Genomic DNA, 27988 nt, shown 5'->3' on the forward strand with positions numbered 1-27988 from the left:
AAGGGATGACCTAGAAATACTACAATGGGTATCTGATGAAATAAAAGCTGAGGAGTGGCCACAGACTCCTCTGTGGACGCTGGTGGAGGTCAGGTCCAAAAACGCAGACCTTGTCACCTGTAAGGAGACAGAGGTGATCATTAAAGTACACAAGGGAGAAATCTGGGGAGGCTGGGGAGTGGAGACCCTCAAAATGAGCACATGTCAGAGAACAGAAGTTAAGGGTGATTAAAATAGAGGACACTGTCCACTAGTATTAAGCTCCACAAGGGAAGGAGCCTTCCACTGTTCACTGTGACTCTCTCAGTGCATGGCCTGTAGCAGGCACTCAACATGCTGTCTGAATGAAAGAGACGGTTTTATCTGTGGCAGGATTATTGAGGAAAAACTTGGCGGAGCAATAATTTTCTTTTTTTTTTTTCTTTTTTTTTTTTTTTATTTAAAAGATTTTATTTATTTATTTGAGAGAGAGAATGAGAGAGCGAGAGAGAGCACATGAGAGGGGGGAGGGTCAGAGGGAGAAGCAGACTCCCTGCCCGATGCGGGACTCGATCCAGAGACTCCAGGATCATGACCTGAGCCGAAGGCAGTCGCTTAACCAACTGAGCCACCCAGGCGCCCAATAATTTTCAACCCAGGGGAACTATCAGCCAAGTGTGAGTGTGTAAACCAAGACAGAGAAAGTTGTCAGGATCTAGAACACGGAGGATCAAGCTTTGTCCAAAGGCAAAGGGAACTCCCAAGCGGACAGTTATACAAAGGCATGGAGGAGGAAGGGAAAAAAATGAACTGAGGATTGACGGGCAGGTCTGACAACAGGCAAACTGTGACGAAAACAGCGTTTTAGAGTTGTCAGCCATGAAAAGACAGCCACAGCTTCAAAAAACAAAGCAACAAAAACAAAAAAGCAAATGAAAAGCAGAACCCCTGGGCAACCAATTTTAACTCCAAGAAAAATAGAAAATTCAAGAAAGGAGACATTATCATAGTACCTTACTTACCCCAGCAGTGAACATTTTTCCACAGTCATAATAATAAAAACTTTAAAAACAGATTTAACAAAAACTGTATATTGAAAAGGTGAGTGTGTATGGATGATTTCTAAAACTAATCAAGCATAAACGTGTTCATAAATGTGGACGTAAGTACTAGGAAAAGAAAAAGAACAAATAAGAATCGAGTTGTGTCTGGAAAACAGAGGAAGAGGGTGAAGAAGGGGGCTTCAGCCTGTGGTTTAAAAAATTACAAATAAGCATTCTGGCACTAATTGATTTTTAAAGTTATGGTCATAAATTGCTTTGATAAAAATCAACATTCATTTTAACAAGTAACTCCTGCCATGAGTTTTAAGGATGATCTGTTCCCTCCAGTTTAGAAGTTATCCAGTTTTGAGAGCACTTTTGTCCCTACAGAGCTAACAACCAGAAGAAACATTACTGCAGCTGCACTGTGGTCTCCAAGAAACCTACCCACAGGATACGTCCATAAAGAGTTGAGCTAAAATATCTTCAACCACACACACACACTGGGGACAGAGTCCTCCTGCACCCTGGGCCTCCATACCACAGGCTGGGAACAAACCGGAGCAGGCCCTGGGGTCACAGGCCCCTCCCGTGTGAATTCAGCACTGTGAACCTAAGGAGGCTGCATCAGAGAAGGCTCTTGTAACGTTACTCTAAGGACTGACTCTTAAGATCACACTGTAAGGAGGGCCACTGGGAAATTCCTACATACAGAGGCTTGGCAACTGTTCCTTCGCACAGAGAAGGAAGTGCAGAGGGAGAGAACTTATTACTGAAACCTGATACACACGAAGCACTGTGACGGGCTCACTCTACCTGTATCCCACTTAATTCTCCTATTAGCCACATAAAACATCTGCTATTCACCGAGAGAACTGAAGCTCTCCATGTTCAAGACACGGCTCAAAATCAGAGACCCATTTGGCAGAAATGGAATCAAAATTCAAGGGGGGACAGAAATTAAACCTGAGTTTGATCAAGATTCTAGATCTAACTATGAATTTATAGGAAATACAGCGTACCAAAGAACCGGTTAATGATGCCGCAGGGTACAATCAGCAAAATCTAGACTGTCAAAACCTATAAGATAAACAACCAATTTTTTTCAACAAATGAGCAGCAAGAAAAAGTAAAGTGGGAAGGAGGAGAAAGAACTTAAGAGGTTAAGAGATTTAAGTAACCCATCAAACAACTGCAAGAAAGAATTTTACTTGGAACTCAATATGATAAAAGGTTTTTGACACATCCAGAGAAATTTGAACAAAATGAGTGGATATCTAATAATGTTACTTTTTAAGGTGTGATAATGGTATTTTGATTATGTTTTTCAAAAAAGAATCTATCTTTTAAAGGTAAACAGTGAAATAGTCATGGATTTAAAGAAAATGAAACAATTCTTGGAGTTTGCTTCAAAACAGTCAGGGAGGGGGAAGTGGGTCACGTGGGATGAAACACAACTAGGAAGGAGCTGACAGTTACTGAAGCTGAGTGATGGGTAAGCAGGGGCTCATTACAGGACAATCTCTAATTTTATGTGTGTTTGATGTTTATAATACAAAGGGAGAAAATCCAGAGAAATGTGACTGTCTCCAGTGAACACACACATATATATAGCAGGAGACTAAGCTATCATCACGTCTGGAGAGTGTCACAGGGAAGATGTGCTATGGCCATAATTAGAACACATCTCCGGGTGTGTTTCCCACACCCAGTCCACAAGAACATCACTGTCCAGAGGGCAGAACCCCTGGGCACCATTTGCATATAGCAGGGAGAAGTTGAATGCAATAGGTTTTAGCTTCTGCCAAACAGTACATCCCCTTAAACACCCCACTTTCATTCAAACAGTCCAGCCCAACCCCATTTCAAAATGCTGTAAATTTTCCAACTACTCACCAAAACAAGCAGACACCATAAAAAAATAGGACAGACCAGAAAGACAAGGGAAGGGGTAAAGAAGATATAAATAAGAGGTGAGCCACAAAATCCTACCACCTCTCACCCAAATGACGAGTGGGCTGTAGGATGACCAGGGAGAAGCATCAGCTAGCCAATTCCTTTTACTGGCCCCAGGACAGTGGCAGGGACACTGCTAACAGGACCAACCCGCCCCCAGGCTACAGGAGCTGCCTTGTGCTACTGCCCTTTCCCTTTACATCTGGGCCCCCTGGGATCTCGGCAAAGGTGTCAGGAACCCCTGGAGCAACGTTGATGCTAGGAGGGCCTTAAGTTGCGGTCCCTGGTTTTTTGGGGAAGCTCCTCATTTTTCAATGACAATACAGCATTCCCTATTTGGCATGAGGAATGAGATTCAGAAACAGAAAGCACTAACTCCGTGTTCCCCTCAGTAATTTTACCTAAGATTAACCTATAATTAGAGGAGTTTGTTGACAGCTGCCTCGATCTTCTTGGCCATATAAGGGGGAAAGGGCCTAGGCTCAGGGTGAGGCTACATTTACCAGCAGACCTGCCCCCAGCTGGACAGGAAAGCAAGGAAGGGCGCTAGAACACACCTTTCACACCCAGTCATCTTGCCCTCTACAATAACATTCATTACCCTCCATGGGCAAACCAGAACCTCCCTGCTGCTTTTTTGAAACCTTTTTTTTTAAGTAGGCTCCATGCCCAAGGTGGAGCTTGAACTCACAACTCTGAGTTCAAGAGTCACATGCTCTACTGACTGAGCCAGCCAGGCGCCCTCAGAACTTCCCTGCTTCTAATCTATTATTTCTTTTCATTCGGTTCCTCCTGATCAGCAAATACGTTTGTCTATTTATCTGCACCCTGACAAACTCCTTAGCTCTTTGCCATCATAAACCATCCCAATTTCCGCAAGCTGAACTCTTCATTCTGTTATCATGGGAAGAAGTAGTCAAGAGGTGTGACCCCACCAGGAAGACCAAGTAGAGCACCTTTCGGGTGATTGCATAGTGTCCTTTGAGTTCATGCAGGGCCCACTTGATATCCTGACTGCTGAGCATTTTGAAGTCGGCCATCAGGAGGTCAGCAGCTTGGATGAAACAACGCTGGTCAAGAGGAACCAATTTAGAGTAGTCAAAAAAGTCTATTTTAGGCAACTGAAACGAGAGAGAGAGAGAGAGAGGCACATTAGGAGGCCAGATAATGCATTTCCCACGAGGTGGTATCACTTCAAGGACTGCTTATTACAAAATAGAATCATCTCATTTGTATACATGATTACTCTACAGAGGTTACCAGTCCTGTACAGAGATGAAAAAACTGGTGGTTCAGAAATGTTAAATAAGCTGGAGTCTGGAGAGTAGTTGTGCCAGTCAGCACTAGTAAAAAGTATAGCTACGGATTTGAAACCCATCTTTCAGCCAATTTCTCTCCACAAAATGTTGAGAAAAAACCAGCATTTCTCTGACTACAGAATACGTAAGAGAGACAGTCAAAAGAATGTGTGGGGAGTAGAAGGATCGAGCAGCCATGAAGTAGTTCTGATCTAGACTTTCCTTCACCACTTGAGAAACTAAATGCTAGGGAGGATTACAAATAAAGTGATGATTAAGATTTAAAAAAAATCAGGGCACTTGGGTGGCTCAGTTGGTTAAGCATCTGCCTCTGGCTCAGGTCATGGTTCTGGAGTTCTGGGACTGAGCCCCACGTCGGCAGGGGTGGGGGGGTCCACTGCTCAGTGGGGAGTCTGCTTCTCCCTCTTGCCTCTCCACCCAGTTGTGCTTGCTCTCTCTCTCCCTCCCTCAAATAAATAAAATCTTAAAAAAAATCAAACTTTTTATGTTAATACAGGATTTGGTTATACAGGTGTATGCACTGTATATAAATCTTACATCAAAAGAAAAACTATAAACAGATATTGAACTCTAGGTGCCGAAATGCACGCTAAAGTATGTATGTATAGGGCAGTGTGCTGATGTTTTTGTGATTTACTTTGAAATGCATAATGAAATGAAATATGAGATGCACTGATGGACAGAGGGATGGATATGTGACAAAGTGGATATAATAAAATGTTAACTTTTAATAGTACTGCTGGTAGATATATAGGTGATCAGTGTAAAATTCTTTTGGCTTTACTGTATGTTTGAAAATTATCATAATAAAATATTGAAAAACAAAAACAAAAAAACCCACCAAAACGATACAAAGAATCCTGGCTAATTCTTGTTTCATTTTATTTTTATTTATTTATTTTTTAAAAAGATTTTATTTATTTATTTATTTGAGAGAAAGAGAGAGAGAGACAGAGAAACAGCATGAGAGGGGAGAGGGTCAGAGGGAGAAGCAGGCTCCCCGCTGAGCCGGGAGCCCGACGTGGGACTCGATCCCAGGACTCCGGGATCATGACCTGAGCCGAAGGCAGTTGCTTAACCAACTGAGCCACCCAGGCGCCCCTTCTTGTTTCATTTTAAAAACTTGCTTTGTAAGACTAAAGATATGGAAGGTTTAACTTTTTTTGGGAAAGGGATGATGGAATTACAACAAAAGTTAAATACAGAATCCAAAGTGACTCAGGTTGGGAAAATCCACTGAAGGGATAAGTATATTCTGAAATCCTATTTTCCTGGCTAGTCTTTAAAAAATGTGTCCCAACAAAGCACTTTCTTACCACAAAGATGAAAAAAGCAGAGCATTTCTAGGTAGACTGCAAAACAAAGAGCACAACACTTGCCTTTGTCTCATCCTGGCTGGCAAGCAGGCTGCTACTGGGGTTGATAATGATTCTGTCTTCTCTCTTTGGATAGTCTGGATTTTCCAGAAGAAAATTACAAAGTCTGCAAAAGTAAATGATGTTATTTTCATAGTGCTTCCAAATCCCACACCTGCCATTGATTTAAATACAATGTTTGAAAAATGTGCCTCATCATACACTATGACTGGCCTATTAAATTGTTTGCAGATCAGAAAAATGAAATAGACAAATAAAAGACAGATATACTTAATTTCTATTTTTGCTTCTAGTTTTAAAAAGCAATAAACATACTAATGAATGCACACTTCTGTCAGGTGTCAATGTCATGAAGTCACTCAAATTCTTACTGGCTGAACAGTATGGAACTGGAGAATTTAGATGAAGAGTATCTACAGTTTGTCAGAAAACTGTAACAAACGAGGGGTGGGGAAACGTATTCACATTCGCAATTAAGAAGTTTGCTCCACTCTGGAAAACAGTATGGAGGTTCTTTAAAAAGTTGAAAATAGAGCTACCCTACGACCTAGCAATTGCACTACTGCGTATTTACTCCAAAGATACAAATGTAGTGATCCGAAGGGGCACCTACACCCCAATGTTTGTAGCAGCAATGTCCTCAATAGCCAAACTATGAAAAGAGCCCAGATGTCCATCGATAGATGAATGGATAAAGAAGATGTGATATACACACACACACACACACACACACACACACACACGGAATACTACTCAGCCATCAAAAAAAAAAAAAGAAATCTTGCCATTTGCAACAATGTGGATGGAACTAGAGGGTTTTATGCTCAGCGAAATAAGTCAATCAGAGAAAGACAATTATATAATCTCACTGATATGTAGAATTTAAGAAACAAAACAGAAGATCATAGGGGAAGAGGGGAAAAAAAGACGAAAGAGAGGGAGACAAACCATAAGCAACTCTTGATCATAGGAAACAAACTGAGGGTTGCTGGAGCAGAGAGGGGTGGGGGTTGGGGTAACTGGGTGATAACATTAAGGAGGGCACGTGATATAATGAGCACTGGGTATTATATTAAGACTGATGAATCACTGACCTCTACCTCTAAAACAGTAATACATTATATGTTAATTGAATTTAAATAAAAATAAAAAGCCATAAAACAGTTTGCTAAAGTAAATGGATGGAATTAAAAGACCTTCTGTTAATTCAGTAATACTTTTTGTAACCCTCTGGTAATACAAGTCCCCATGAAGAATTTCAGTGACGTTCAGTTTGCCCAGCTGCAAGGCTGAAAGAACAGACCATGTCTGCCTAAGAACGGACTCTCTTCATACCAAACCTATAGCCTTGTCCCTTTATCACCATCATGAAATACATTTAAAGGTAAGGATATAGAGTAAGATAACACATACTGATGTATCACTGTCCAGATTTAACAAATGTTAACCAGCAAGGTTCTTCACCCTGTAACAACCAAATACAGCAACATGCTGGGCTCTTGGGATGATTCCACAGATAAAAACAGCCTGGGGGGTGTGTAGCACTAGCCACTTCAGTAGCAGGAAAGCTTCTCGGCTCACAGGGCCATGGGGATTCCCTTCTCCATCTTTCTCCCTTTCCTTGCTCCTGCAGGTTCTTCAGATGACTCTACCCCATGATTCTTGAATCCCTTCTTCCCAGGTCTCTCCTGTCCAGTGCCAACAGTGGAGCCTTTAATAGTAGGACAGGTCCAGCAGGAAGAGGAGAGAAAAAGCACTTCCCTCCAGCTCCTCTTCTCACCCACGGGGGAGAGTGTCTGGGAACAGAGTCTGGGAGGGCATGCTTCATCTGCAACCCCTTCTGTAGGTTATACAGCTCTTTGTAGGCTGACCTGAGAGTTAGCCACCACCAAGAATCTAGCTAGTATCATTGGGGAAAGGCCTCAAAGTCTAAACAACTCTGTTCACATGCACATCCAGACAAACTACAACCCAGATGTGGAGAAGCTCCTCAATCTCAAATATGCCTGTTTGTAATGTTCTGGTAAGTGTGGCTACCACAACCCAATAAACAGCCAGGTATCAGGAACTTGGGGAAAGATAAAAAGGTCACTCAGTGAAGAATCTTCTTTGACAAAAATGGCTACCCATGAGCGAAGCCAGTTATCCACGTGGGGTGCGTGGAAGATGATCTGCTACGGTACTGGAAGAAGTATTACAACTCCTATTTTTAAAAATCTCATCCTTTAAAATTTTCTACTTTTATGTATTTTCTAAAGTACATTATACAGAATTACAGTATATGACACAGAGGTAGAATAGTAGGTGTAATTTCTAGAAAAGAAAACAAAAGACCAACCATATTTTAGGGATTCTTCTCTGACCAATTCATTTTATATTTCCAATATTAAGAAGATCACATACCGAAACACTGCAAGAGAAGGAATTCCACATGGCAGAAATCAGAGGGTCTCATTCTGTTACATATTTATGTTTCAATCTTAAGTCAAACCTGTTTATGATGCAATCTTTTTTTTTTTTAAAGTAATCTGTACACCTGACGCGTGGCTCAAACTCATGATCCTGGTCCCGGTATCAAGAATCAGAAGCCCTCTACTGACTGACAACAGAAGGCGTCCCCCCTCCAAAAGGCTTTCATTTTGAACTGTCAAAGTCATTTCTATTTTAGTATCTTCACCCTTACCAACAGAACTTTCCTGGAGGTTAAATGACATTCAGTGGCACAGGTAATTAAATACAAAGTTTCTCTTCTGTAGAAATGAACTATAACCCAAGACATCAATATTTACAGCCTGGGGTGGGAGGCTTGTGAGAACTCAAATCTGCCCACCTATGTATGTTATTTCACATCTGATCTGACCTGACAAGCTGAAGGGTCTCAAGAAAGCACTCCTCCTAAATGAGCCAAGCTAGTATTCCAAGCTTTTATTCCTTAGATAGTTGTTGCTGCCTCGATCCAATTTAAGATTCATCACATGTGAGTGAAGTCTTAGTAATCAGCTCAAAGAGATCACCATCACAGGAGGTTCTCTGGTGAATAAATCCCTCTTGCTAAAATGACCGGCTGGTTATGTCTAAAGGTGATTTAAAGATTGCACATAAAGTAACCGAGAGTCAGCCACACACAATGCCAGCCTGCTCAACTTTGTTTTGTGCCTCCCTTTGGGTCTACATTAACAATAGTTAGCTTAGTTGTGGGAATTAACACCTTAGTCCCAAGAGCCCAGGAACAAAAGTCATGTTAGGAAACTCAGAAGACTACAGGTTTGAAAAGATTTAATACAATTACTGCACAGTCCCCTTTCTTTGGATTTCACAAGAATTTTTATGTGTTTAAGAATGAATATTTGCATGAGTGATGTGAAAAGCACAGAATCAGTAAGTCCCTAGAAAAAAGGATATGTATGAGACTCAGGAGGTAAGAGAACAAATTGTCACAGAATCTGTCAATTTGATCCCATTTTACTGGTATTTCACAGAAATTAATCTTGCAAATACTTGAAAAATAATACATTCATTTGTAGAATGAGAGGGAAACAAAGTATACTAAATTTCTAAAGTGTTACTTTAATATTTACTATAAATTATTAAAAAATACTTAAACTTGGCATTTCCTATTCAAATTACTATTCTATATTCTTTAGAATATTCTACAGTATTCTTAGCTACATGGGCTAGGTTTATACTTAATCATTTATATTTTCCAAACTGAACACACAAGTATTGTGTTTCATAATCAGGAAAACATGAACAACAACAAAACAATTCAGTGAGAAAAGATGCAAACAATCCACAAAGGAGAGAAATACAATTAGTCAAACAAATGCATGAAAACTGCCATGCAGCCCATTATCAAAGAAATAAACCAAAATAGTAAGCTACTTTACGCCTAGTTAACACCACCACTATGCATCATCACTGAGAAATTACTAAAGCAATTCATGTACATCTCCAACAGCAACATAAACTGGTACAACTCCACTGGAAATCTATTTGGAAATAGTTTCAATGACCATGAATTTGTTTATAATGTCCAACCCTGAATTTTAACTTTTAGGGTTTCAGCATGTAGCAGGTATAGAGAAAGAAACGGGAAAGTGCCATATGGAGAATAATGTTCATTAGAACATTGGTGAAAACTATGAACAAAGTTTTTTTTTTTTTAAAGATTTTATTTATTTATTTGACAGAGACAGAGATAGCGAGAGCAGGAACACAAGCAGGGGGAGTGAGAGAGGGAGAACCAGGCTTCCTGCTGAGCAGGGAGCCCGATGCGGGACTCGATCCCAGGACCCTGGGATCATGACCTGAGCCGAAGGCAGACGCTTAACGACTGAGCCACCCAGGCGCCCCTATGAACAAAGTATTTAACGAAGAAGAAAACTCAATAAAACTGTTATTAAAGGTGATCATTATTAACATCATAAAGAAAAAAATGGAAAATATTTTTTGCTTAGCATTATTTCATAAACAAGATACCCAGAAATGCATTTACTCTCTGAAAAAATTGTGTTTGCATTCCAAGAACTAAAAGGTTACATAAAAATAAAATCAGTTGTTTTTTAGTTGAGGGGAAGTCTAGGAGATACTTTTTATTGTAAAAATGTACTAGTTATTTCCATTCAATTTTGCTATGAATCTAAAAATGCTCTAAAGACAAAGTTTATTAGTTAAAAATAATGTAATTATCAAGTAATTTAGATATTCAAAAATTTTGAAAGCTTACAATAAAACAGCACTTTTATTTTTAGTAATGGCAGACCAATCCTCCCAAAGATGAGAAACAAGAACAAAAATTCAGAAATAAAAAATTTCTGCTTGAAAATATCAGCAGCCAGGGGCGCCTGGGTGGCTCAGTCAGTTAAGCGTCTGCCTTTGGCTCAGGTCATGATCCCAGGGTCCTGGAATCGAGCCCTGCGTTGGGCTCTCTGCTCTGCAGGGAGTTTGCTTCTCCCTCTCCCTCTATGTTCTCTTTTGCTCTTGCTCAAGTAAATACCTTCTCCCTCTCCCTCTGCCTGCTGCTCCCCCTGCTTGTGCTGTCAACTAAATAAATAAAATATTAAAAAAAAAAATTAAAAAAAAAAGTAGAGGGAAAAATTATAGTATTTTGATACAAATGGGATACCACATAGCAATGAAAATGAATGAATTACAGAGCATGGGTAAACCCCAGAAACATAATGCTGAGTGAAAGAAGCCAGTCACAAAAGAACAGAGACAACATGAAATCTTCACAAAATCTTTAGTGTTCAAAGATGGTGGCAATGTTCTATTTTTTGAAGATTTCTAGGTGGCAGTTACGTGAATGTTTGATTTGTGATAAATTATTATGCTGGCTATCTTTATTTTGTGCATTTTTCTGTATGCAGTCCACAAGAAAAAAGGCTTAAAAAATGCTGATATTAAAACAGAACTTGTAAAGTAATCAAATTAAAGTTAGGAGTTCCTAGGAGTCCAAACCTAAGTGAAAGTGAAACCCCAGAGAAGTAAGCTAAACAGAAGCGAGATTTTCCTGAGTGCACTCATCAAGTCATTTATATATTCAAAAAGAAAATAATGATGATGATAATCATCATCATCTTGAGCTCTTACTTCATAGGGCACACAGACAAATCTTACAGACCACAAAGAGAAACATGCTTTAATACTGACGAGTGGATGGAGAGGAAAACAAAACGCCCTGTGAGAATTGGTGAAGATTATACCCAGTCCTCATCCAGGACTAAATTCTTACTATCTTGATGACCCAAAGCCTTGCAGACAACAATCTAAAGTATAAAGTAGTGTTAGACTGACACTGCCCCTGGGCACATGATGAAAGACAAAAGTGAATCCTCCCAGAAGGAACCATTTCTATCAAAACCCCAAGAAATGAGCTCACAGTCAAAATTTACAAAACGCACAAGGAAAACAGGACACCAAGAGAGCCAGCAGAAACAACAGAATGAGATTCACAAGGACTTCACGTGTCAGAATGATCACACTCAGAACACAAAGAAGCTATGTTTATTGTGTTTAGAGAACTAAATGGATTAAAAATACAGTCAAAAAATGACACTAGAAAAATGATCCGGAGTATTATAAAATAAGGATGCCAGAATGAAAAGAATATAGGATATGGAACTAAAAATACTGTGGATGAGTTTTTTTTTTTTTAAGATTTTATTTGACAGAGAGCGAGCGAGAATAGGAACACAAGCAGGGGGAGTGGGAGAGGGAGAAGCAGGCTTCCCGCTGAGCAGGGAGCCCGATGCGGGGCTCGATCCCATGACCCTGGGATCAAGACCTGAGCCAAAGGCAGATGCGTAACAACTGAGCCACCCAGGCACCTCTGTGGATGAGTTTAATGGCAGATTACACCCCACTAAAAAGAAAATTAGTGAGCTGGAGGACTGCGTTGAAGAAATCACCCAGAGTGTATCACAGAGACAAAGAGATGGGGTCAAGAGCCACAGAGGACGGGGGAGAAGCATTGACAGCAAAAGGAAGAGAACAGGATTATCTGAGGAGATACTGGCTACCAAATTTCTAGAACTGAGGAACGTGACTGATCTACTGCCTAGGACAGTCTATATTCTAACTGTACTGCCTTAGTTAGACATGCATTAAGCCCAAAATAACTATAAAACATTTTTTACTTCACTCAGTAGTAGTCCTCAACAGTAACACTGGTACTACAATTTATTTTATGTATATTATAGGATAAAAAAATGTATTAGTGTTACTAGAAACTACATTTTTAGTGGAAGAACACAAAAATGTAAAATTTAGAAAGACTGAGGGAAAAAAACCTTAATGTTAAACTTAAATGGGAAATCATGAACATGTAATTAAAAAAACCCCATATTTCCTTCGTCTGTCTCCTGTAAGGGCTGACAAGTGATGACATGCTAGTGGCAAAAACCTGGGTTTCTTGGAGAAATGACCACATTCCAGGTTTAGGGCAGAAACATTCAAGGTAAGCCCAGGCAACTCCGTACTTTACAAAGCAAGGACATGCTCAGACTAACTGGGCCCTGTCAAAATGATACAGATGCATCTTAAGAGGTTCCTACTGGTCAAACGTAGGATAATTCAGTACCAAAAACAAAAAAGGTTGTAACTCATTTTAAAATACCACTTATATAAAAACTTGAAGTCCACAGTAACTTAGAAAAAGAGAAAAAAGAAGTAAAAGGACAAAAACCTTACAGCAGAATGCCAGATAATAATCCAGGTGGTGGATATATGGGTGTTCATTGTACAGTCTTTCAACCTATGTTAAAAAATACTAGGAGGAAAAATTTAAAAAAAATTAAGTGGGGGATTATTCTAGATTAAGAAGCTAAAGAGATAAACACATTATGAAACTTTGACTCATTTCTGGTTCACCTGGGGGGCTAAGTCGTTTAAGCGTCTGCCTTCAGCTCAGGTCATGATCCTGGGGTCCTGGGATCGAGCCCCGTGTCGGACTCCCTGCTCAGAGGGGAGTCTGCTTCTCCCTCTCCTCCCCGCTTGTGCTCTCTCTATCTCTTTCTCTCTCAAAAAAATAAATCTTAAAAAAAAAAACCGGGTCACAGTGGCTGTCCCTGGATAGAGGGCAACAGACAGGGTGGCCACTGGCACCAACAGTGTCTTTGTACGAATTAGAATAGAGCATCTCCTCTGGCTCCTGACCTGGGAAATGGGGCTCTTCCCACTTGGCCGTGGCAGGGAACAGCTCTCACTTGCACTCTGGGCTGAGTACTATAGTGCTGGGCATAATCTTTTGAGGACAGAGGTTTAGGTATACTACCTCTTCTGTTTGATGGATGCAATCTGTATTAATTAACTGAAAATTTTATTAGTTTCAGTATTCTACGTTCCTCACAAACTTACAACGGTTTTACCTCTGCAGACTAGGAGGGAAAAGAGTGTAAAAAGAAAAAGGACTTATTTTGTTTTCTTTGGGACACTTTTATTTTTTAAAAATTATAGTTATCATTTTTATGATAAACACTAAAGAAACACTTCCATACACTTCTCCGAACAGGCAGAGTGGTTGCAGAACACTTTGTTACAAATATAGGGAAGAAAATGTCTTTAAACAACCTGACCAAAACACGTAGTACCAATGCTCAGAATTAACAAAACACCTTAATTCCATAACCATGCAGGATTAAGTAAAACCCAGAAAAGTCTGTACATGACTAAAATTAGAACTCTTCTAACAGGATCATTAAAGAAAACATAATGCTAAGTGAAATAAGCCAGTCACAAAAGGACAAATACTGTGTTATTCTACGATTATGAAGTCCCTCCCTGGAGTAGTCAAATTCAGAGAGACAGAAAGTAGAAGTGTAGGTCCCAGGGGCTGGGGGTGGAGGGGCGGGGGATGAGGAGTTAATGTTTAATGGGGACAGTTCCATTTCGGGAAGATGAAAATGTTCTGGAGATGGTGGTGATGCTTGTGCAAAAATGTGGAGATAATTAATGCCACTGATCTGTATACTTAAAAATGGTAAAAATGGTAGATTTTTATATTATGTGTATTTCACTACAATAAGAAAAACAAAAGGCATGTGATGTACTTACACATTCAAATCATAGTAATTCTTCAAATGAATTATCTCCTCAATATACCCATTTGCAACATCTGGAAATCTTGCCTCCTGAAAAGGAATAAAAACATTATTTTTTATCCACAAGAATGGTTTCAAATTGCAATAAAAACCAGATAGCAAAAAGTAAAATGACTTAAGACGAGAAAGGGGCTGTAAGGCAGGTCTGTGGGCAGACGTACATGTCTGCATAGACTGGACTCTAGAAAGGACCCTAGAGATTATCTGGTCCTCTGCCACTTTCCATATCCGTTCTTCGTGTTTTGTTTTTTTACTTTTATTTTATTATGTTATGTTAATCACCATACAGTACATCATTAGTTTTTGATGTAGTGTTCCATGATTCATTGTTTTCGTATAACACCCAGTGCTCCACGCAATACGTGCCCTCCTTAATACCCATCACCCGGCTAACCCATCCCCCCTCTAGAACCCCTCGGTTTGTTTCTCGGAGTCCATAGTCTCTCATGGCTCGTCTCCCCGTTCTTCTCTCTTTCAATTAACGCTGAACATCTCTGCCCAGGCAAAAGGAGTCCGAAAAGGAGTAAAGCACTACCTCTTAAGATGCACATGAGCTAGTGTGCTAGATGAAAACACCCGGGGGAAGAAGGGTTAAAAGCCTGCTCAAAGGCAATGAGCAGCTGAGCCAGAACCCACAGCCCTGCATCACACTCTATATCAGGGATATCCAAAAGAACTTCATACAATGATGGAAATATTCTATTCTGTGCTTTCCAGTATGGTAGCTCTTCAGCCCCATGTGACTGTCAGGCACTTTAAATGTGACCAGTACCACTGGAAATGGAATTATAAATTTCATTTAATTGTAAGACACTTACATTTAAACAGGTACATGAAACTACCACATTGGACAGTGCAGCTCTAGGTAATCTTATAAACCTGCCTTACGGGTCTGAATTGGAATTAACTCAAAACCTTTTTAAAACCAGGGGGATTGTTCATATGACAGCACCAGGGTACCCATGATCTGCAGCTAGAATCCCAGAGGGCTTGCTGTGGGGTTAAGGGTAGATGAGGAATACTTATTTAATTTTCCTATCTTCAGAGTCTTTCTTCTCCTGGTATCCACCTATAGATCCCTTAGGACAATGAAGTGCCCCCCCTCCTCCCCTGTTGTGATTTTGCAGTAAAAGAAAACTCACTACATTTAGTGTAATTATTCACTTAAATAAAATAAAACTTACTGTTTCTTTCACTAAAAGTGCAACGAGTTCTTGATCTACCTCAGTAGCTTCTTGCCCCCAAAGGTTTTCCAAATTGGGCTCCTGAGATCCTTGTAGTGGAAAGGCTGGCCCTGGCTCTTCATCATCTATTGCTAGTTGTTGGTCTTCAAGCTCTCCTAGAGGATGGGCAGGCTGAGGAGAAGAAGGGCCTGGAATCCCATCCTGCTGGGGTTCTGGTCTTGGAAAAGCTGGCCTTGGAAAAGCCAGCCCTGGGGGTTCATGCTGATACAACAACGGGCCCAGTTCTGCTTCAGGCTGCCGCTTCTGAGGAACAACCTGGTTTGTTATCTCACGGGGCTGTTGGTTTAGGGACTGGAAATAAGGATGGTCTAACCAGCAGTCTTCTTCAATGGCTTGATCATCTAGGATAGCAGTAGATTCTTCAAGGTTTGATAAAAGCTCTGTCTCTGAATCTTCAGATGACTGGTTCTGAATGTCCAGAGGATCACCTTCTGGTAAAAGAAGGCTACCTTCTTCCAAGATAACGATTTTCTGCTCTGATCTCGGGTTGACAATGTCATTTGCTGCTTGGTTATGACTTGGTCCAGGTTTGGGTTCTCTTTCTGTTTGGCCACTTGGCTTAATGAATTCAGAAACTCCAGGAGGCCCAAGATCCAGAAATTCACCGTAGTCATCCTCAGAATCATCCTGTGCCCCAGAATCAAACAATGAGCTGTTACACACTGAAAAATAGCCGTTCTTATCTGATTCAAAGGCTGTTCTAGACTTTTTAGGCCTTTCTTCTCCCAATCTTTTGAGATCTTGCCACTGGGCAGCTGGTTTGATGAGATTGGGTCGTGATGTCTGAGGTTTATTTGTCTAAGAAAAAATGAAATTTTAATAATAATTCAATTTCTTTCCTAGGTCTATGTCTCCTTGTGTACTTATGTTGAGCTTCGGAGACAGGACAGGAAAGAAACAAAACCCAAAACACCCTACCCAACAAAACCTATTCTCAACATTTCTCTTAATATTGAAATTTGATCACAACTGTAAGAATCAGAGTAGCCATTCAAAGACTGGAACCTGAGTTATAGTTTGAATTATAATTTCACCTGAGACCACTAAAAAATAACTGCATAGTAGAGGAAATAATGAAAGAATGACAAAACAGCAGAGGAATGAGGATTGTTAAAAAATATGGAAAGAATTTAAGCTTCATTAGTAGTTAGCAAAATGCAAATTAAAAAAAGACCCCCACGCCCCCATAAGACTGGCAGAGTTTTTAGTTAGATAATATCAAACACTGATAAGGATGTGGGAAAACTCTCACATGCTGGCGAATTTAGGAAAACAATTTGGCATTACTGACTAAATTAAAAATGTATATCCTTAGGATCTATCAGTACAACCTTTTTATATCTATTCTACAAACCCTTATGTATCTAAAGGGCACATATATATCAGATACTCACTGCCACATTGCTTATAACATAAAAAGAAAAAAATCAGAGACATTCTACAGTTTATGCCCAAGAGAGTAGTTTAATTGAAATGGACGTCCAACTGTAAGGTAACGGAATACAGATGCCTCTGACCTTTCTCTCTTCTGAAATCACCCCGATCCAGGGAGAAGAATGAGACACAGAACTGAAAATCTTTGAGGAAACCAGCAGACATGTGCAATCCCAAATCACAACATGTAAGAGGAGGAGCTGATAAATGCAGTGACAGAAGTACAACTACAGACTTCAGATAAGGAAGAGAAAGCTTCAGAAAGGCAGAAAGTTTTCCAAAGACGGTGGTGTGCCCTGGGAGGACAAGACCAATACCCTGTTTGGAACAAGGGGAACCTCCACTCCATTTGACAGGAGTTTCTGAGGAGCTTAGACTATAAGGGAACAAACACCTGTGTGTGTGTGTGGGGGGGGGGCCAGGCTGTCAGTGACACAGGATGGACAGAAACTTTGAAATGGGCTTCTGTGGAACCAGCAATCTCTGCCAGGTCCTAAGAAGAGAAGGCTATATAAACGTAAGTCCATGTGCACAAACACCCGCTGTGCGCATGCATGCACGCACACCACACACATACACACACCACACACACACACACACACACACACACACCCACCCACCCACCCACCCTCTGGTAAGAGAGAACTGCTAGTCAACAACAGTGCCTGAGCCTTTCCCCAACGTAACTGCCTACAAAGAGCTGGTCCAGGAAAACTTCAATTGCATTCAAAGTTGAGTAATAAAAAACAACTAGAAACTATATAAAGATATCCAATTTTTAAAAAAAGAAATGGCAAATGAGTAACATAATTAGAAAATTAGTACTACACAGCAGGTAAAATAGTGACAAAACAGAAACAAGAACACAAAGAAGTAATAAAATAATTCTCTCTTTAATATAAATGTTTTATTTTATTTATTTATTTATTTATTTTTTAAAGATTTTATTTATTTATTTGAGACAGAGAGAATGAGAGAGAGAGAGAGAGCACATGAGATGGGGGAGGGTCAGAGGGAGAAGCAGGCTCCCTGCCGAGCAGGGAGCCCGATGCGGGACTCGATCCAGGGACTCCAGGATCATGACCTGAGCCGAAGGCAGTCGCTTAACCAACTGAGCCACCCAGGCGCCCCTCTTTAATATAAATGTTTTAAATTATGGTTGAGTAGAAATAAGGTAACCATCAAAAGCTGGGAGGTGAAGTGAAGAAGCCAGGGGTCCAAAAATACACTTAAAGCTGATATATCAACCGATACATGTAAGGACAACATTTAAAACTATAAAAGTAATACCAGAAGAACTAAAAAAAATAAAACTAAGGATAAAAAGCTTTCAAAAAAAAAGAAAAATTAAAAAAAAATTTTTTTTCAAATTATCAGCTAGAACATGGCCCCAAAATAAGTAAAAACAAAACCTCCAAGATGCAGGGAATATATAGTGAAAGATAATTATTTTTTAAAAAGATTTATTTATTTTTGAGAGAGAGCATGAGAGCACATGAGCCGGGAAAGAGGGGAGAGGGAACCTTAAGCAGACTCTCTGCTGAGTGTAGAGCCGGACAGGGCTTGATCCCACGACCATGAAATCATGATCTGAGCTGAAATCAAGAGTCGGATGCTTAACCGAATGAGCCACCCAGGTATCCCTGAAAGATTATTTTTAAAAGCAGTAAAAATGTAAAGCAAAAGAAATACTATGAGAGAACTAAAAACAAATTGTAATAGTCACATTAATAAACATAAATGAGGGGCGCCTTGCTGGCTCAGTCAGGAGAGTGTATGACTCTTGATCTCGGCGTTGTGAGTTTGAGCCCTACCTTGGATGTAGTGATTAAGTAATTTAATATAAAAGAGATCAATTCCTCTATTAAGGGGCGCCTGGGTGGCTCAGTCGGTTAAGCAGCTGCCTTCGGCTCAGGTCATGGTCCCAGGGTCCTGGGATCGAGCCCCGCGTCGGGCTCCCTGCTCTGTGGGGAGCCTGCTTCTCCCTCTCCCTCTGCCTGCCTCTCTGCCTACTTGTGCTTTCTATCTCTCTGTCAAATAAATAAATAAAAACTTAAAAAAAAAAAAAAATTCCTCTATTAAATTTAAAAGTCTCTTTAAAAAGAACCCCTAAAGCAAAACCCAACCATACACATGATCACATAATCAAGTTATTGGCACACAGTGATTCAGAAAGCACATAGCTAAGAACACAAAAGTGGACTTCTGTTTCTAGTAACAACATGTTAGATTCATTCAGGACAATCCTTCTACTGAGTAAAAGAAAACTTGGTCAAAATATCAAAGCAACATCAAACATCTACTTGAAGGCCTCAGATATATAGGGGGAGAGGAACCAGGAAGAAGTCCAGTAAAATGAGCCCCACACTGGGGTACTTTTCTCTTGTAGCTGCATTTGCTAATTCCAGGCCCAGCTCAAGATGAGAAGACAACACTTCTGACATCCTTACTGAGGAGCTATGGGCACCAAAGGTGGAATTCAGAACTCACCACAGGGAAGGGTTCTGGTAAATCTCAAAATCAAGGGTGAACTGGAAATATGCTGGACCTCCCTGGAAATGAATCCTAGCTTGGATAGTTTAAATCCCTCCATCTGAAATTGCTCATCCCCCAACCTTGTTTGAAAAATAAATGTAAGGGATGCCCGGGTGGCTCAGTCGGTTAAAGTGTCTGCTTCAGCTCAGGTCATGATGCCAGGATCCTGGGATTGAGTCCCGCATTGGGCTCCTGACTTAGCGGGGAGCCTGCTTCTCCCTCTGCCTGCCATTCCCCCTGCTTGTGCTCTCCTTCTCTGACAAATAAAACAAACAAACAAAAAAGAAAAACAAATGTGAGGGGCACCTGGGTGGCTCAGTCAGTTAAGTGTCAGCTTTCAGCTCAGGTCATGATCCCGGGGTCCTGGGATGGAGCCCCGCATCAGGCTCCCTGCTCAGTGGGGAGTCTGCTTCTCCCTCTTCCTCTGTCCCTCCCCCTAACATGTGCACTCTCTCTCAAATAAATAAAATCTTAAAAAAAAAAGAAAAAAGGAAGCAGCCTAAATAAGGAATAGATACAAAATGCTTGAAAATTAGGTAAGAAAACAGTAGAAATAAAGACTACAGTGAAAAGGTTTTACCAACTATGTAAGTGGAGTTCTGAAAGAGAGAGATAAGAAGCAATATTTGAAGACAAAATACAAATATTCAGGAAGGACAGTGGCTTGATTTGTTTTGAAGATCTAAGCAGGATGAATTAAAAAACCCCAAACGACAGAAATCTAAATATAGCACAGGAAGACTTCAGAAATCAAATATAAGTTCTTAAAAGCACATATTGCCTTCAAAATCAAAAATAAGACTGACTTTTCAACACAAAAAAGAAAGCCAGAAAACACTGGAGTAATACATTCCCAGTGTTAAAAGAAAATAACTACCACAAAGAATTTTATGCTGAGTGAAAAGATCAGATTTACTATAAAGGAAGTGCTAAGGAGTGTTCTTTAGGTAGAAGAAAAATAATCTGCAAGATGCAGAAAGGAATGAAGAGCAACAAAAAAGGTAAGTATTTGGACGAAGTGAAGTGGATGCTGATCATATAAAACAAAAAAGATTGTGTAGGGTTTAAAAAAATGTATACAGAATTAAAATATATTTAAAGAACAGTATTTAATTTGGTAGGTAAACAGAGTTAAAGTGTTCTAAAGTCTTTATCCAGGAAGAGTTTAAAGTACTAATTGCTGAGGCGCCTCTGTGATGTGAGGAAGCCTGAACAAGCCCTTCAAACAGATCATATGTATTAGACCTGACACCAAAAACAACTGACAAAAGAATAAACTGAATTTCATCAAAGTTTAAAACTTTTATGCTTCAAAGGACACCATCAAATAGTGAAAAGACAATTCAAAGAATGAGAGAAAATATACGCAAATCAGGTATCTGATAAGGGTCACTACGAATATACAAAGATTCAATAATACAAAGACAATCCTATTTAAAAATGGGCACATGATCTGCATAGGCATTTCTCCAAAGAAGATATGCAAATGTCCAATAAGCACATCAAAAGAGGCTAAATAACATTAGCCATAGGGAAATGCAATTCAAAACCATGAGATACCACTTCACATCTATAAGGATGGCATTAATAAAAAGATATAACTAACAATTGTTTGAGAGAATATGGAGAAACTGGAACCCTCATTCACTGCTGGTGGGAATGCACGAGAGTGCACCTGCTATGGAAAACAGTCTGGTAGAATAAAACAGAGTTACTATATGATCCAGCAATTCCACTCCTAGGGGTATAACTGCTATGGTCTGAATGTTCGGGTCAGCCTTCCCGACCCTCATGAACCCTCATGAATTGGATTAGTGCCTTTGTAGAAGAGGCTCCAGAGAGATCCCTAGCCTCTTCTACCATGTGAGGACACAGTGAGAGGTGCTAGCTTTGAACCAGAAAGAGGGTCTTCATTAGAACACAACCATGCTGGAGTCTTGATCTTGGACTTCCCAGCCTCCAGAACTGTGAGCAATAAATTTGTTGTTTATAAGCTACCCAGTGGTATTCTGTTATAGTAGCCAGAATGGACTAAGACAATAACCAAGAAAAAAAAACATATGTCCACACAAAAACTGCTATATGAATGTTCATAGCAGCATTAGTCATAACAGCAAAAAGTGGAAGCATCCCATATGTCCATCAATTGATGAATGGATAAACAACATGTGGTACATCCATACAATGGAATATTACTCGGCAATAAAAAGGAAGTACTTACTTATGCTAGATCACAGATGAATCTTGAAGACATTATGTTGAATTAAAGAAGCTGGTCACAAATAAAATCACATATTGTATGATCCCATTCATATGAAATGTCCGTAAGAGAGGCACATGTATACAGACAGAAAGTAAATTAGTGGTTGCCTAGGGAGGGGTGCAGAGGATGGTGGTGTCAGGGTGGGGGCGGGGTGGGCATAGGGTTTCCTTTTGGGATAATGAAAACGTCCTAAAATTGTGTTGATGGCTGCAAAACTCTGTAAATACATGAAAAACTACTGACCTATATACTTTTCTTTTTTTAAGCAGGCTCCACGCCCAGTGTGCAGCCCAGCGTGGGCTTGAGCTCACGACCCTGAGATCAAGACCTGAGCTGAGATCAAGAGTTGGATATTTAACTGACTGAGCCCCAAACTGTATATTTTAGATGGATAAACTGTACGGTATGTGAATTATATCTCAAAAAAGTTGTTTTAAAAAGGGAGAGAGATCCTATGTAGAAGCCCCGATAAAAGCAATGCCTGTTGGCTTCCAGCTGCTCCAGTCCCCTGCTGCCCCAGCTCCAGCACCATCTGACAACAGCCACACAAGACGTCCCAGCCAGAACAATCCAGCTGAGCCCTTCTCAAATTCCTGATCCACAGAAACAAATGACTGCAGTTGTTTTAAGCCATTAAGTTTTGAGGTGATACATTACATGGCAATAACTAAAATAATAATAAATATAAAAGAATGAAGAATGACTAACTCAAGAAGTCAGTAAAAGGACCATAAAATAAATGCCAAAGAAGCGTGTTAAATATGCTAAAGTAGAAGGAAAGCATTCAAGACAAAAGCAGAAACTGATTAGTAAGAAAACAAATGGTAGCACTAGAACATGAATCTCAAAGCGGTTTCTTTGGTGAAGGAGGGAGAAGAGGGGAGGAAGGAAGGTAATGTTAGTTCATCAAATCAGGGAAAGGGGATAAAACACAAGTACACAAAATAGAAAAGGAAAATGGAGGAACCACAGACTCAGAGGACAGAGAGAGAACAACAGGTTATTTAATTTTATTAAATACACTAAAAAAAACCTTAAAGAAATTATTTTGTAGGAAAATATCAGTGAACAAAACTGATATTAAGGGGTGCCTGGGTGGCTCAGTTGTTGAGAACTCAGTTCTTGGCTCAGGTCACGATCCCAGGGCCCTGGGATCGAGCCCCGCATCGGGCTCCCCGCTCAGCGGGAAGCCTGCTTCTCCCTCTCTCCGTTTGTGTTCCCTCTCTCGCTGTGTCTCTCTCTGTCAAATAAACAAAATCCTTAAAAAAACAAAAACAAAACAAAAATACAAACTGATATTAAAGTGAGAGAAAGGGCACCTGATGTGGCTTGGTCACTTAAACACCCAACTCTTGGTTTCAGTTCAGGTTGTAATCTCAGGGTCGTGAGATCGAGCCCTGCATTGGACTCCATGCTCAGTGCAGAGTCTGCTTGAGATTCTCTCTCTCCCTCTGCCCCCCTACACTAAAATAAATAAATCTTAAAAAAAAAAAAAAAGTGACAGAAGAGGACGCCTGGGTATCTCAGTCAGTTAAGTGTCTGACTCCTGATTTCGGCTCAGGTACTGATCTCATGGTCATTGAGTCTGAGCCCTGTGTTTGGCTCCATGCTGCGTGCAAAGCCTACTTTAAAAAAAAAAAAAAAGTGACAGAAAATCTAGACATGTTAATTACCGTAGAGGAAGCTGAGACAGTTTCAAAGAACTGGCCTCCAAGAAAAGCAACAGCCCAAATGCCAGATTTTACCAAATCTGTAAGGAACATAACTCAAATGTTATTTAAAATAGTAATATTAAAGCAAAGAAGAAAGAAAACTTCTAAATTCTTTTTATGAAATCAGAATCAATCATGTTTATAAAAACCCTGTCAAAGACAGCACAGGCACACACATACACTACATGCCAATCTCACTCATGAGATCTATGGAGAAAACCCTAAATAATATCTTAGCAAATATCTTAGCAAATATCCAAGGGCATATTACCATTACATTATAATACCATTACCACACAGAGTCGATCCAGAGATTAACAGAGCGAAGAAAAATTATACGACAATCTCCACAGATGCTGAAATGGAATTTTTTTTTTTAAAGATTTTATTTATTTATTTGACAGATAGATAGAGAACACAAGTAGGCAGAGAGGCAGGCAGAGGGAGAGGGAGAAGCAGACTCTCCACGGAGCAGGGAGCCGTACGTGGGGCTCGATCCCAGGACCCTGGGATCATGACCTGAGCCGAAGGCAGCCGCTTAACCGACTGAGCCACCCAGGCGCCCCTGAAATGGAATTTGATAGAATTCTATATTCACTAATAAAAACTTAAAGTAGATGGCTACTTCCTTAACATACTTTAAAAAATGGTATCGCAGGAGCGCCTGGGTGGCTCAGTTAGTTAAGCGTCTGTCTTCGGCTCAGGTCATGATCACAGAATCCCAGGACTGAGTCTCACATCAGGCTCCCTGCTCAGGCAGGAGTCTGGTTCTCCCTCTCCCACTGCTCCTCCCCCGCTGGTGCCCTCTAATAAATAAATAAAATCTTAAAAAAAAAAAAAAAGGTATCTCAAGCAAAAAGCCACCATCTCACTTAGTGAAGAAACATTAAAAGTATTCTGTATTCCCATTTATGCCAGTGGGTATTTCTCATTCCTATTCCTACTATTAAAATTTTTGAGAAGGCATTATTTAATATAATTAAACAGGATAAAGACAAATATAAAAACTAGAAAGGAAGAAACTGCAAGTATCATTATTTGCAGATAGATCAGATGCCATCCCTTGAGAGGTTCATAGGGTCAACTGAAAAACAACTACAGATGATAAAGATAAGGTGAAATTAATATAAAATTATTTTTAAAACCAATTGACTCCTAAATTTAAAAAAAAAGTGGTTAAAAGGTATAGTGGAAGAAAAGATGCCATTTACAAAAGTGACAGAAAAGATAAAATAATGGGAAGAAACTTAACAAAAATGTTTAACATTTATAGTAAGAAAAATTCAAAATGCTCTAGCTGAGGGATATAAAGGAAGGCTAGACCAAACGGAACAAAAGTTAGAAAGGGTCAATATTATAAAAAAACTGTTAAGTTTAACAAGATTTGTTTTGAATTCATTGATCTACCTACTGGAATTAGAAAAGCTGAGCTCAAAATTTATATAAAAATATAAGCAAAAAAATATCCAGGATGATTCTGAAAAATGTAGAGTCAACAGGGGAGATGAGCACTACCGGATATTAAGATACACAGTAAAGTTGTAGTAATGGCAACAGTGCAGACTAGTGCACGAATAGTCACAGCAACAGTGCAGAAGTTGAGAAAGAGACCAAACATACGGCTTCTAAAGCTACGGGGGCATCAGTCAGGGCAGAAAAGGGGCTGTTCCGAGAGGCAGGACCACAGCACACAGAGTGCTACAGGGTCAACAGAAATGGCGCTCTCAGCTGTCCTACAAGGCCCCAACCACCACTGCCACAGGGCCAAAGAATCAGATCAATAACTTGCAATAATGCCTCACCATGGTAAGTTTAAGGAAACTCACTTCTGTCAGGATGACATCATCATCCAGGTCCTCTTCGTCGTGTTCCTGAGGAGCCGGGGTGACCAGCATAGGAACCCCTTCCTCATCAGAGGAGTCAGATATGGTGATGGGTCCATCTCTGAGATTGATCCAGTCTAAAAGGAGGCAGAGAACATGGTTACCAGGAGATGAGCACGCTCACATTCAGTCTTTTAATTCAATTTTGGCATGAAAAGCTACTGGTGTGTTAGCTTATCTCAAGCAGCACCTGCACCCAAGTATTAACAGCCAGGTTTCCGTGGTGAGCCTTGCCAATAATACATTTTGGGAATCAATAGAGAAAATCTGACAACATTATCAACTTTTTCTTATACTAGGTCTGAGAAATCTGTTGGTGAAATCTTGACTGCCAATTTTTAAAAAGTGAAATCATGGTCTCCCACCTCATCTCTATTACTCTATTACTCCCCATCTCTATTACTCCTGATTAATCTGAAAAAACTTTCACTCAAAACTAGTATAATTTTCATTTAATATTTAAAATACCAATTTGCTCACCTTATAAACTTTAAATATAATTTACACAGCTCAGTGTTTCAAACACCCATTTAGCATCTATGACTGTAAACAACAGAACCTTCCTAATTTCCTTTTATTTTTAAATTTTATTATTTTTTTTAAAGATTTGAGAGAGAGAGAGTGCACGCATGAGCGAGCACTAGAGCAGTGGGAAGAGCAGAGGGAGAGGGAGGAGAGAAGCAGATTCCCCACTGAGCATGGAGCCCAACATAGGGCTTGATCTCAGGACCCTGAGATCATGACCTGAGCCGAAATCAAGAGTCAGACGCTTAACCGACTGAGCCACCCAGGTGCCCCATCCTTTTAAGTACAACTAGTTAAGCTAACTATCTGGATACAGAAATTATGTTCAAAGGTTCTAACTCCTTTTATTTGTTTGAAAATAGAGCATATCTAATATGAATTACTGGATAACACAAACTGTTAAATTTTTCTGCCTGGCTCATGGGAATGTTAAAGGTTAAAACAGGCAATGAAGAGAAAATGCATTAAGAGTCCTAGAGAAAAGGTTAGGGGGAAAAAAACCCACAATGAGAAAAGAGGTATCATCAATTACAAATGTTGAAATATCTCCATTAAAGCTCTAGTATCTTTCTCAAGGCTAATGCCTCATTTATTTTTATGGCATCCAACAATTTTTTTTTTTAAAGATTTTATTTATTTGACAGAGAGAGACACAGCGAGAGAGGGAACACAAGCAGGGGGAGTGGGAGACGGGAAAGCAGACTTCCCACAGAGCAGGGAGCCCGATGTGGGACTCGATCCCAGGACCCTGGGATCATGACCTGAGCCGAAGGCAGACGCTTAATGACTGAGCCACCCAGGGGCCCGGCATCCAACAATTTGAAAAGCAATCTAAAGTCAATTATCTCACTTCATCCCTGTAACAGAGCTGTGTTGAGCCAGTGATAGCCGTTTGTTGAATCTAAGGTCAGACTGCCTGGGTTCAAGTCTCCACTCCACCATATGCCAGCCACATGATGCTATTACCTAACTTCATCAAGCATCATTTCCTCAACATTAAAAAAAGGTTAACAGTGATGGTTTGAGGGGAGAAGGCTCAAACCCACAGCCTGCAGGGTGGACAGCCAACCAGAGGTAGCCTAATTCATGTGACAGAATTCCAGATTTTCCTGAATGTTCCCAATCATTATATTCCTTTGGTCATTTCCAGGTTAAATGGTTGTTTTTGACAATTCTAATTCTTTTTGGAAGATCTAATTGGCTTTATTAAGCAATTCATGATTTGGGCAGCACCCCACCTAGCAAGCACAGTGGAGCTCCGGGACAATTTTGTCTAATTTTACCACTGGTTTTGGAGAGAATTTGCTAAGCTCAGTCAGCCATTCCAAAAAAACCTACCCTGTGGAGGTCCATCATGAAGAGACACTGAGGCAGAGGCACTAGACACCAGGCACAGGGTCAAGAGAGGAAAGGGGTACCAGTGAAAGAGCATAATGAACAAGACTCTGGCTGCCTTCTACTTCTTAGCTCCCAGAATGCTGGCAGACAGTCTCAGATTCCATAGGCAGGAAATTGTACATTCCTCTCTGGAAGAACTGGCCCAAGAAAAGAATACTTACTGACAACCTTGGAAGACCCAATGAAAAAGCTGGCTTGAAACCTATCGCCTCACAGCGGAAGCCCAATGGTTGACAAGATATTCCCTAACGCACCATGTATAAACACATTAGCCTTTAAAAAATTGAAGTAAAACAAAGTCTATGAACCAAATGTATAACTCCATGAATTAATCAAAAGGCCCATACCTGAGTGACCATCACCAAGGTCAGTAAATACATTTCCAGCACATTAATAGTCTCCTAACTCCACAGACTAGTTCTGCTTGTTTTTTGAGTATACATTCGTTTCTGGCTTTCTTGCAAATACTAGGTCCATGTATTCATGCTGTGGCATGTGCTGTAGCTCTCTGCTGTACGTAATCCACTATATGACTATATTGCAAGTTATTTATTTTTCTGTCAGTGGACATTTGGGTTGGTTCCAGTCTTGGCTATTTTGGATAACACTGTCTTGAACACTTTTTTTTTTTTTTTAAGAGAGACAGAGGGAGGGAGAGGGAGAGAAAGAATGTTAAGCAGGCTCACTCAGACTTGATCCCACGACCTTGAGATCATGACCT

General features: G+C 40.2%; 1 protein-coding gene across 2 annotated transcripts in view; it reads right to left on the reverse strand.

The window, feature by feature from the left end:
* Positions 1–27988, reverse strand: part of RNF216 (ring finger protein 216) — a 147663-nt gene that overhangs the window by 99565 nt on the left and 20110 nt on the right. Inside the window, exons 3-7 of one of the 2 annotated variants that reach the window (XM_032394110.1) lie at positions 25288–25421; positions 15458–16315; positions 14227–14303; positions 5677–5779; positions 3935–4099 (exon numbers count right to left, since the gene is read on the reverse strand). In XM_032394110.1, coding sequence (XP_032250001.1) covers positions 3935–4099; positions 5677–5779; positions 14227–14303; positions 15458–16315; positions 25288–25421 — 1337 coding nt within the window. The remainder of the gene's footprint in view (positions 1–3934; positions 4100–5676; positions 5780–14226; positions 14304–15457; positions 16316–25287; positions 25422–27988) is intronic. The other variant, XM_032394111.1, reaches the window with a different exon arrangement.

This window comes from Phoca vitulina, unplaced genomic scaffold, assembly GCF_004348235.1.
Source record: "Phoca vitulina isolate PV1807 unplaced genomic scaffold, GSC_HSeal_1.0 scaffold79, whole genome shotgun sequence".
In the NCBI taxonomy this organism is placed as follows: domain Eukaryota; kingdom Metazoa; phylum Chordata; class Mammalia; order Carnivora; family Phocidae; genus Phoca; species Phoca vitulina.